The sequence below is a fragment of the Heliangelus exortis genome, chromosome 1 (assembly GCF_036169615.1).
Source record: "Heliangelus exortis chromosome 1, bHelExo1.hap1, whole genome shotgun sequence".
NCBI classification, from domain to species: domain Eukaryota; kingdom Metazoa; phylum Chordata; class Aves; order Apodiformes; family Trochilidae; genus Heliangelus; species Heliangelus exortis.
This window is the reverse complement of record NC_092422.1, coordinates 92,924,568-92,937,154: the sequence shown is the minus strand read 5'-3', so window position 1 is coordinate 92,937,154 and position 12,587 is coordinate 92,924,568. Positions and strand designations below refer to the sequence as shown.

Here is a 12,587-nt window from a genome sequence, read left to right as displayed (position 1 = left end):
CTGGATGTAAACTTCCTGGATGTAAAGCACTTGGCCCCTGGAAGTGTCTATCTTCATATGTGATACAACCTGCTCATGAAAAACATGGGACTATAAAATAATTATTTGGCAGATTTAAAAAAGCAGATGTCAGTTAAAAAAACCTTGTTAAACAGCAAAGGTCTGTGAAGGCTGATACTAAGCCATTCAGACATCTGTAGTGCTCTTGTCTCTATATGCACTCCAAAATCATTGACTGGAAAAAAGTTATGGCTGAAAAAACATTTGGATTACAAAAGCTGGCAGCAAGGTAAATGGTGTTTGAAATAAGGAGAGTAGGCACAAGTGATTTGGATAATTTGGAAACATAAACTCACTCAGATGAACTGATTTTTTTAACACTGCACAGTCCAGACTTGTAGTTGCATTTCTGTTGATGGAGGCGTCAATGCAGCAGTGAAAATCATAACCATAGGAGGTGGGGTAAAGCTCAGCTTGGCACTCTCTGTGGTCTCTGTGCAGGATCTGGCCATGATGGCACAAGGGCTAGGAGGAGTGTGGAGGGTTAGGGTAGTGTGGAGGATGAAACCAGGATTTTCCATGTTTAATCTTCCAAGTAGTCTCCTAACCTGGAGCAGGGCTAATCTCAACCTGAATAATCTGGGCATGGATCACTGTAAGTTTATTGTTACAGCTATGATTTCATTGTTTGTTTAGGAATGAAGCTGCTCTTCATATAAAATTAGCCTCTAAGAAAAATAAAGGTCAATAAGGTTTTTGTTTCTTGTAGTGCAACAATGTCAAATGTGTGACATCAAAAATAAAAAGAGCTTGAGCTAGATGGTGTCATTCCAACCCAAAATCCAAAGACTTAATATATTGATGAAAACTGACCTGTTTAAATTCATGACTTCAAATTAATAAGATGATTAATGACTAAATTACTTTGTAAAATCTCTGCAAGTGAAGTCTCTTTTATATCAGTTGGTTTTGTATCCAAACATGTACCCAGCACTTAGTGTTTGGAAACCTTATTTTGATAATATGGTAGGCTAGAAAAGACCTCTACTAATTCATCCGCAAGTATTTTTTTGTCATATGGTGCCAGAAGAAATCCTGCTGAACTAAAGCACAGCAATGAAAAAAACCAAGAAAGCTACGACAGTAAACCCAGCCTGACTTGTTCCTTCCCTTCTGCTCCAGCCCTCAAACTCTCTGAGTCCAAGATGAACAGAATATTGGCACTGAAGCATTGTCCTCCTCTTGGATCCAAGAGGATACATGTACTGTCAAGAGAGTAGAAATAAATGGAATGTTTTTAGCCTTAAAATTGAAGTTTTGAGAATTTTTCTTTAGCAGAGCTCTGCTTTCCAGATGTATTTTTACAAAATTATGTTAATAGACATATTTACTCTTTTGCATATTCCCTTTAACAGCTTAGACAGTTCATGGCTCATCCAATTTTGTTTTATGCCATTATCAAAGAGTCAAGGTAAATGTTACCTGAACATGTGGAGAGTTCTCGATGGTTCTTTACTTCTCTGTACAGTGCAATCTCAGATTGGGTTTTACAGCAAAGTACTTCGTTTGTACTGATGGCCACTAAAGCCTAACACAATTTTTCAAAAATTCATATGGTTCAGCTACACCTTCACCATAAAAAGACAGTGTTGAAGGATGGAGGTGAGAGTATAGTATATCTATATATAGCATCAGCCACAGGGGTAGTAAACCCTAGATTTGTAAAGATGTCTGACTGTGTCTTGGACTTCGATTAATACTTTTCCAAATTCACTCCGTAATAAAAGAAAATATAAATCCTAGTCTCTGATAAGCTCTTAAATCGCTTGTTCCCAGGAATAATTTTATTATTCTCTTCTTGGTTGTTGTTGTTGTTGTGTGAGTAGTATCTGTGTTACAGATACTGCTTGTCCATGGTATGTTGCTGGACATCTATGACTACTGTATTGCCCAGAGGAGGGTTCTTCTCCCAAAGAGGGAATGGTCTCTGAGTTAAGAGTTCCAGGATGGAAATATTTACATCAACTGCAACTTTCAAATTCAGTCTTTGGTACCCATCTGACAAGTGTGTTGACTGTTTCTGAGACAATTTCAAGAACAGAACAGTCTTTATGTTAAAATTGCTGCAGTTTGAACTTTAAGGTTATAGATGTGTTTCCTTTCAGGATCAACCTCTCATTGACAGGAGGAGTAATACACTAAACAACAATACACTAGAATATTTATCAGTTTGAAGCTGTGTTGTTGGTTCCACAAATAAGCAGAATATGTAGTTTAGTATTCAGGCTCTGAGAGCTACCTCCTGGTGACTTCTTAAGGTCTGAGGAAATAAGCAACTTTCCAAATGCCATAGCAGCAGGATAGCTGCACCTTATGAGACCTTTTTCTTCGTATTGTGGGGAAAACTACTGTAAGTGTTCCAAGCTGAACTATCACAGACACCCTCTCAGAATTTATTCAGATGTGTTCATTGATAGAAGCGCATGACCTGCAGCACACCGGTGCTACTTACCTGTGCTGTCTTCATAGACTACTGTCACTATTTTCCATTTGTAGTAGAGTACAAGATCCAAAACTGCTCTGCTGATGGCTGCATAGTCTGGATAGAGGTTGATATAAAATGCATCTTTGTTATCCACTGTAGGGTGCTTCCATCGGGTCTGAATATGTGGGACCTCAAGTGCATTGCAAATGGACTGCACTGCGCTAACGGAGGAGCTGTGGGAAGGTCCAAACAGAGCAGCTACACCAAGGGCAAGCTGGTCACATGCTGGTGGGGAGAGGAACAGAGAGGAAGAAGATGTTAGTCACCAAGAGCAAGTAACTTCTGATGTTTACTGAGATAATTTATTCTCCTTCCATCTCCATAATTTCAAAGTGCTAATGGATAATCACGCTGCTCCCAAGCCCACTGGGAGATTTGCAAATGGTTCCTGAAAATGGCTTTAATAATAAGCATTATATCCTAGAACCTGCTTCCTACAAATAAAAACCAAAGCAACTTCTCTGCTCATTACCTTCAGATCATGTTGATTCCTAAATTACTTTTCTCAGAATGGCATTATCCTAGAGAAACCAGGGGCTTTCTGACTACAGGCTTGCCAAAGGGACATCTCATTAATTAGATTTCATGGCAGCATGTCAGGAAATATATTCATGGAGTCACAACAGACACTACATGGAATCCCTCCATGACTGGCAAGCTTCTACTACATGTGTATTGCTTTAATTTCAGGCTACTGAAGTAATATAAATAGTAAAGGGCACTATGATTGCTTGTGCTCCATAATCTGTGTTTACAACACAGGCAATAAACCCTAAAGCCCTCACTAACAACAAAGTGAAATAAAGAACGAATACACACCCCAACTTTTGAATGCCTTTCCAAACTATTCAAATGCTAGTATCAACACAGGTTTCTTTCTCTTTGTGCCTAAATCTCAGCCAAAAGAATACCTCCTGTAGGTATTTTTTTCATTTTTCTTTCCCTCCCATGTCTTTCCAGGCTAACAGATGGAAGATGAAGTAATATTAATTAATTTTGTTCATTGGTAAAATTTACTGCAAAGGTTTCTAATAAGGTCTTTCTTTATCAACTGGGCCAAAGGCATGCACTGAGTTGCAATGTATTTTTTGCAAGGTCTTTCTCTGAGGGAAATATAGAAATTACTGTGATTGGATGAAATATTAAGTACAGAAACAACCACAATGAGCTCAAATGTTTTAAATTAATATTTATTCTCCGATAGTTATAGACTATGACAAAAAAATCATGGTTTTAATCTGCTAGTGAGTGATTTAAAGACAGCACAAAGTGCAAAAGATTTCAAAGTTTAATTCAGAAACCTTTGTAAAGGATGACAGGTTTTAATTTATAAATTGCATAAATAATATAAATAATCAATGGTGAGAAGAAATTACTACCGTCTACATGGATTCTTTGCACATAGACTTACAAAAATACAATTAATTCCTTCCTACAGATTTAGATATGTACACAATAATCACAGAACAGATTCTCACTCTACAGGGAATCTAAAATCCTACTTCAGTCTGTATTACATGGATTATAAATCCAGTATACTCGATTTTCTAGAGCATATAGTTTTATAGAATATAGCATATAGTTCCAGCATATATCTGGTACTTGAAAAATAAAGAGATTTTAAAGCTATTTTTGGGGTTTCTTCTTTTTCTCAGTCTTTCATAAGAAACTAGAGTACCAAAAAGAGCATTTAATAAGTTGTATGTTTGGAGGGTGACAGCTCACCAGTATTCTAGCACAGTTCATGATGAGAAACATGTTTGTTTTCCAGCCTTCATTTGTCTTTTAGCACACAAATCTTTTTCTTTATTGCAAGCATACCCTGTATCATTTACACTGATAGATGTTACAGTGAACTGCAAAACACATCTGCAAAGTCTTATGGACTTATGAATCTATCTCCAGACCTGTTTGCATGAGACTGTGTGCATGCCATGGCATTCCAGGAACCAGGCTGCTGTACATAATATTTTAGCAGACTTGAAGATTGCCTCCTAGAGGTGAAGAAATGCACAATGCTTAAGGTGAGTTGTGACCTTTTTTCCCTTCCTGTTTTGGTCTCCAAGTAAACTAGATGCAAGTAAATGGAACCATAATTTTCCCTCTGAGAAAGATTTAAAAATAGGCAAAATTTTCCAAATTTGTCCACACCAATTCCTATAGTTGCTTATAAGAGAGGAATTTACTTCTGTCTCTAACCCACTGAAGCATTTATATTTCAGGACAGGGAGACTACTGGCCTCTATTCTCCAGAGTACAGTAGAATAATTTGTTATGAATAATGGATATCTGTGTGCATGTGCTAATTATGGGCTGTGATGTCCCGCTGTGCTCCCTGTTAGTCAGTGATCATATTCTGCAGAATTCCAGGTGGCAAATCTATTTTTTGGAAAGAAAAATGGGCTGGGACTTGCCACCTTCCATCTGGGGCTCTTAGCATGCCGACAGTATGTAGGTGTTCTATCAGGAACTAGATGACAAGTCCAAGTCCAACTTCATTCTTAATTTGAATTAACTTTGAAAGATGAATTTTACGTTACCATTCATATATACTTTACAATCAGGGCAAGACCAGGCTGGGGAAAGGTAGTATAGAACATGTATGGTACTGACAGAGTAATTGAGATAATTACCTCTTCTTGAGGCTTCAAAACTATCAAAAAGGTTAATTCTCTGGATGTCATAGGTTAATGTGGTATTAGGCATCAGTGTTCTGTTTCTATTAATGTTGGTGACAGCAAACTTGAAAGCCAATTCTTCAATATTAACAGGTTCGTTTTCCACAGTTTCGAATATCCCTCCTGTTGAAACAGAGATAAATGAGAATTACTATTCACCTCTTCATCACAGTTCATAGAAAGAGAAAAATAAATTATAGCAACAATAATCTGAGTGTTCATAAAGGAAAACAGTCAAAATCGCTGTTAAAAGCACTACAGAAAAACCATATTGGATCATTAGTTTTTATCTACAATGTCACTGTAGGTTAACTCAATATTATGAATGCTGCTGAGACAAACATCTGTGAAAGGTGATGCATGTTTATTACTCAGGATTTTCAAAATAAAATTTTTAAAGCTTGTTAAAACTTCTATCAAGTTGTCAATTAATGAAAGTACTGATATTAAGAGGTCTCATTCAATTGCTCCAATCTAATCTGTTTAGAGATGAAACCTGGATGTGTTTTGGGGACATCTTGTAAAGTGTTTCTTCAGATCTGGGCAGGAAAAGTTCCATATTCAGAAGCAATTTAGGAGTTTATGTAGAAATAGACTGAAAGTTTACAATCAAGGTCTGTGTTGTAGTGTGGTTTTGGTTTTCAATAAGTCTTAGGCAACATTCTTGGCCATTTGTCAGTTTGGCCAGGGAAAGGTGAGTATTTTTAGTTTTTCAGATCTCATTGCTAAATGAACTAACCTTGTTGATATAGAACACAGATGAGCCACAAGCTGCTCCCATCAAATATTTAACTTCTGTGTCAAAGTGTTGAGTGCTGTCTCCAGTGGTACAGTAACTACCAGTACCACTACGGTACCGGTTTAAAAGTCTCCTTGAAAGAACAGTGCTGTGTCTAGCACAGTTGCTCTCAACTTCCTATCATTGACTCTCCTTCCAACATCTGTTTTAATCTATTTGAATGAAGAGGTAATTCCAAACCCGATGTCCCAAACCCCTCAGTGCAATCCCAGCTGGGCCACTACTCTTTGAGTGTTGTTCAGTTTGTCAGAACTTATTTTCTACCTTTCAAACTGTAATTGTATACACTTCTTGCTCCTTTATAAAACAACAGAGGTAAATATGAGCTTTTCCTTACACTGGAATCAAGTTTTCCAGTGGATGCTTTGTAAAGAACCCATCTGAATTCTGTAAGCATTCTGGATTTCTTTGGCACACACTCTGCCATGGGGAAGGTGGCTGTCCCACTTACACTGGAATGTCAACTCCCTCCAGCCTCTAGAGACTTTATTATGCCAACAACACATTCAGGCTGTCTAAGAGCACTGGGATTTGATGAATGTATAAAAACACAGCTAATTTGGAAAAAAAAAAATAGCTCCTTTAAACAGCAATCTCCAGCTTCAGTGCTTGATTTTGCAAGTATAATTTCCTCATTTAATGCAAGTCACTGGAGAATACTTTGGATTTCTCAGTTACATATTTTCACATTTCTCCACGTGAAATTTGAGCCCTAGATATTGCTTTATATTTTCTGAGCATGAGAATGCATTCAGCTAATACACTGCAATCTCTTGAAATTTTGATGTCACCAGTGGAGGAATAGTGCAGTCATTAGCTGACAATCAGGAAATGGGAACACTGTGGAATTAAAACCTGTTTTGAATTTTAACTCAGCAATAAAAACACTGAAGACTATCAAACCCAAGTTGGCAATGTAATCGCTAGCTACTCTTGAATATGCAGCATTACATTACCTCTCAAACCCATATATAACAATACTTTAAAATGACAAACAATTTTGCCAACTTGAGAAATTTTCTTCCGTATTTATATTTCTCATTTATTATATGCGTGTATTAGAACCTTAAGGACTCTTTGATATTAATTTTTTCTCCTCTGCCATAAAACATAAAAGTGATTACAGGAGACTATGACACATGGAAACAGCTGGGAAAAAGTTTAAGTGCTGGTTTTGAATTCAAATGTTAAACCTCAAGTGGAATGCTGTGAGTCAGCAGGATTTTTCAGATTTGAGAGCTATAGCATTTCCAGAAGGAAAAAAATGTAATGTCTTTTCTTTCAGATCCTATAACTCATCATGCCGATGATGATACCAACAACTTGACTACTTTTCAAGTTAAATAAAATTTGCTTTCCCTCTTTTTACCTGAGGAAGACAAGTATTTTCAGTTAGCTATAATGCCAGCTTGTGCTTGAGCCACTAAGACTGCTCTGTTTTCTTGGACCCCTGGCAGAATTAGCAAAATGTTCATCAGACAAGGTGGATATCACTGGATATAAGAAATAGCCTGGGACAAGTTTCTGATAAGGCAGGCTGACCACCAACTGTCTCCACTCCCAATAGGATAGGTCTTTACCATTTGATCTTGACAAAAAATCCTCTCCATCTTCAAAACTACTATTGTGCTTTGCTTGGATTGTTTGTTTCTTTCTTTGTTGTAGCTAATTTTTTTTTCTTGTGCTTTTTTCTTTTCCTTTTTTTTTTTTTTTTTTTCTTCCAACTGAAAACAACATGATTTGAACACCCTTGATGTAACCTTGATACCTATACATACACGTGCACTTTCTCATTTCAGAAATAGAAATTTTCCCAGACTTCTAATCAATCGCCTATTAAATAGAGATTAATATTAACTGATGTATTTCCATGAACTGTTTATAATTCATTAGCAGAATGTTGCAGATTTCTTTGTACCCTTTAAAAAACAGTAGAATGTCACCGGGCAGATAGAAGGAGTGGAGGGAAAGGAACAGGGATGAAAAGTCTGAAAGTTTTGCGTGGATGCCGGTGTTAAGCAAACTGATCAAAACTGCAAATGCACTATCACGTACACTTCAAATGTATTCAGATGTCTCTCTGAAAGTCAGCTCTATAATCAATATGTTGCTAGCTCTTCAACATATTTTCCAGTTTTCTTTTGCATACATTCACAGAGCAGTAAAGCAGTTGCAGAGAATTTTGTCCACAGACTTTCATTTCCAGGTACAATACTCTGAATAGGTCCAGTGTAAGAACAGGACAGGCAGTCCACCCCATTTCCACCCTCCAGTAGAATAGGGAAGTATTCAGACCACAGTAGTCTTTACTCCAAGTCATTAAGTGTTTACTCTGAATGTTCTTTTGATTCAACCCTAAAGTGAGCAAAAAGCATGATGTCTTGCTGCCCATGAGCAAAGTCCAAGAGAGTTTATGGAATAAATTGTTGCTTACTATGAGTAAAGTTTGGGATAGCTGCATTGTGAAAAACTTGAACTTGAACTTGCTTTATCTGTTGGGACTTAAAGTCAAGCTTAGAATTTATTGCAAGGTCCAGGTTAAAAGAAAATTAGCAGATGAAGGGATAAATTAGATGAAAAACTGGTTTATCAGATGATTCATTTCAATAAAGTAATTACTGTACAACATTTTAAAAACAAAAAAGTGATATAAAGGATAAAAATGATAAATGATAAATGATGCTCCAGAAATGAGGCTACTCTGTTGCAAAGAAGAAAAAAAAAAAAAAAAAAAAAAAAGCACTGGATCTAAAGTAGGGTCTTGGTAGCACATACATGGGACAAAGCTTAAATTTGAGTCCTTCTTTTCACCTCCCTTTTCCCCTCTCAAGGTATTCAGTTAGAGAGTGAATCCACTGCAGCAGCTTCAGACAACCTAAGTCCTGGTCAGCAACAGATCTGCCCTCTCTTCCACTCAGGTTTTTGATGAGTGGGATCCTACAAATCCCTATGATGCCCACCCGAGTCAGCAGTTTCACACAGATGTCAACACCTCCCAAAAGCTGTCTTATCAGATGCAGCTGAGGAGCAATGCCAGACCTGGGTTCCCTGATCCTACTGCATGCAGGGAGTAACTCTCCACCAGCCATATATGTGGGCACATCATTGGGAGAACCCAGCAGTCACATTCACTTCACAAATAACCATGCTCCAGCAGATGTGTGAGGAAACTTTTTGCTTTCAGCATTTATTTTATAAAGTGATGTCTCTGAGGATGAAGGAGAAAAGCTGTATCTGCCCCTACTTTGAATTTAGCTGTGGAAAGTAAGAGGAAACTGACTGCCTGGCTGATGTTGCTCTGTCAGAAATCAGGGATGAGCCACAGGAGTGGCTCTGCAGAGAAGAGTGAGGGATAAGAGTCAAACTGGCAGTTGTGACAAAGCATCAGCCCCATTCATCAAATGAAGATAAAAAAATCCTCCAGCAAGTAAAATGTCAAAAATACAAACGCACACCACAGTAGGAACACCTGAAAAAGAATCTCCAGCCCTTCGGAGCCAGCAAATGTTTCCATTTAAAGGTGTCATCACAGACTGAAAGACTTTTAGAAAAGGTCATGGCTGAATCAATTTTCATCTCTCTCAATGGGTCTGACCATTTCACTTCAAGACAAGGCAGAGTTCTAAAGCTTATTATTGGAAAAATTCTCTGTCCCTGTTTTAAAACGAGTCATAAACCACAACAGTTAAAAGTTGTTGACCTTTCTGATGGCATTAATCAACCTGTCTGCCTGGACTTCTTTGGTCAAGTTATCTCAGTGCAAAATCTCTCACTAATATATTTCAGTTCCAATACAGTGGATGAAGTATAATTTTTTAGCCAGGTGTACATAAAATTGCCTGAGAAGCCTTGAAGGGATTTCTGTGATTCAGTCAGTAGTATCACTTTGATGCTTTCAGAGTAAAATCTTAACTTTATATTTAAAAAGCTATATCCCGCTTGCAATTAAATTTTCCTTACCTAATCTGTAGCAAACATAAGATTCTTACTGCATTATTGTTGAGGGTTTTTTTGTTTATTTTGTTGGGTTTGGTTGGTTGGTCATTTTTTTTATTTGTTTGGGATTTTTTGTTGTTATTTGTTACTTGTAAAATACTACAGAAAGCCAGATGAAATGGAGGCAGATTTACAGAAAAAGATGGTACTGATAGCCTGCAAACCAGAGGTGTGAAAGTGCTATGCTTCTTTAAGGTGGTCTGTATCTCCTAACACCTAAAGGAGACTGACAGGGAAAAAACATGTTTTCTTATGCCAGTCTGAGAAAACAGTGGTCACCACAGACAAGTCAAAAAAAAGCAGTTTTTTTCAGGTGTTGCTCTGAGACTTTTTTGGGCTCATTATCTCTGGGGATAAACTTCATATTTTTCAGTTAATTTTGTTAAAAGTTACTCCAGCTCACTGGTGACCGTGTGAGGTCCCGTGCTTACACAGAGGACCTCCCATGCACATCAGGAGTCACTGTGTATCAGCTATTTGACTGTCCTCCAGAGATTAAAAAAAAATTCTTTATCACTAACATCATTCTCTCTGCTCTTTGAGAGTGGAAAACACTGGCAATGTAGGGAAGTCATTTGCTTGTACTGTTAAAACAGAGGAGAGTGTTGCTGAATACTAGATACAGTGGTCAAGGACCATAAATCAAGCCACCAGATGGAATGAGATTTAAAAGATATATTGCTCAGATTGTAACTTGCTGCCAGATTTTCACCCCAAAGTGTATCATCTCTTTCCTATAGCAACAATCCCAGCAATTTAAAGACAATAGCTTAGCTCTTGGTATATGCATATAACTACAGGAGAAGCCATAATATTACCAAAATCATGTATTTTGATATTCTGACAGAAATTTGATTGAGAAACAGAAGGTGTTAAAAAAACTGAAATCTGTGCATTATGGTTTTGGTCAGGTTCTATACCTCAGAAGAATGCTGTTTGAAAACAAACATGCTGACCACGCAGTAAAAAACATATGAAATACTAAAACATAGAGACTAAGAAGAATGACAGAGAAAAATATAGTTAAGATTGACAACTATGATTTCTTCTCATAAAGACACAGGTGGTTTTCCCTTTATTAGAGAAAATGGGGACTTTCTATGGCTCACACTCTTTCCAGATGAGGGTGAAACTTTAGTTCTACAAGGCTGGTATCCTTTCCTTGCTCAAAGAATATCCTAGTTTCATACTCTCATCCACCTGGCGTTTGTTGCTCCGGATAACACACGGAGGAGGCATTGTGGAAGCACAGGGCTCACTGGATGTGAGCCACCAATGGCTTTCAAAGGCAATCCAGTGTCATGACATGCTGGTGATTTGCTAGCAGAATTTCCAGAAACATCTGAGCATCTATCTTCTGGAGGGGTTTATGCTTTGGGAAGCCTCCCCTCCTTTCCACAGCACTGTCTGACAACCGGGAGGTCCATGAGACCTCATTAAAACCCATCTGTCAGTCACTGAAGGGAAAAGAGTTAAATCTTAATGACTATGCAGCTATGTGCCACTGTTTTCCCAAAAGACAAGCTGCTGCTGATGCCAAGTTAGTGTAGGAGATTCATAAAGACAAATTAGCATGCAGTTCACCCTTTCTCTCTGTCTGTGTGAATAGGGACTCACACCGCACTGCTGATGGACACACACACCCCTCTGCAGCTCAGTGAGGCTGGCAACACCATAAGGGTAGACCTGATGGCTCAAAAAGGAACAGGGCAGAGCAAAACAGTGCTTATGAAGATTTTTGTTTATCTCAAGATAATGTCCACTTACAGAGTTAAAGAATATTCCACTTGGAGTGAAAGCACCTGCTACTGAAAACCCCCTCCAAGCATTTCTTTCCATCCTTGCCTCTCAGCAGAGGACATATTCTCCTGAACCAAGAGGTGTCTGAGAACCACTGTAAGTGCACTCATTACAGAGCTACGTCTGGGTGTTCATCTTAACAGAAAAGAATAATCAAATGAGTTGTCTCTTAAAATCTTACTTTTAGACAGTTTAGCAGTATCTTTCTTTTTAAAGATAGCTCACTGACTGTAAGATGATTCTAGAAATTGGCTGTTATCTCTAATTTATACATGATATAAACTACTCTGTTACATTGAGTGTACTTTAAAAAAAAAAAGTTTCTCAGGAAGAACCATTAACGAACACAATCCTATAACAAAGAGTAATTACATTTTACATTTACACAGCCAGATTGAAGTGGGTATACTCCCCTAGGTCTTTGTGGAATTAGGTGCACGGGTTTGGTATTTGGCTCACAATGCAACAGGAACACATTAGCATTCTTCGCACTGGTGAATTTAGCTTTGCTACAGGGACCTCTGAGTTAGGCAGCTATTCTCATCTTCATTTTATAGACAGTGAAACTCAGTGACTTTCCAACCATCACTCTCTCTTCAAACTGTTCAGTAGCTGTTTTGGAAACTTTCCATACATTGTGCTCTCTTTCAGGCTTTTCCTGCTCTTTTTCAAACCCTTGTCTTTATCTCAGCATTCACTACCTGCATTCACTACCTTTGCATTCACCACCTTTTCATTCTCCACCTTTGTATTCACCAAACCTGACTCT

At 37.8% G+C, this 12,587-nt stretch overlaps 1 protein-coding gene across 7 annotated transcripts in view; it reads right to left on the bottom strand.

The window, feature by feature from the left end:
• Nucleotides 1-12,587, bottom strand: part of GRIK1 (glutamate ionotropic receptor kainate type subunit 1) — a 169,386-nt gene that overhangs the window by 75,549 nt on the left and 81,250 nt on the right. For all 7 annotated transcript variants that reach the window (XR_011728066.1, XM_071754868.1, XM_071754879.1 and 4 more), the window contains exons 2-3: nucleotides 5,179-5,346; nucleotides 2,513-2,770 (exon numbers count right to left, since the gene is read on the bottom strand). Coding sequence is in view for 6 of the 7 variants with exons in the window: in XM_071754868.1 (XP_071610969.1) it covers nucleotides 2,513-2,770; nucleotides 5,179-5,346 (426 nt within the window). In the remaining variant the exon portion in view is untranslated. The remainder of the gene's footprint in view (nucleotides 1-2,512; nucleotides 2,771-5,178; nucleotides 5,347-12,587) is intronic.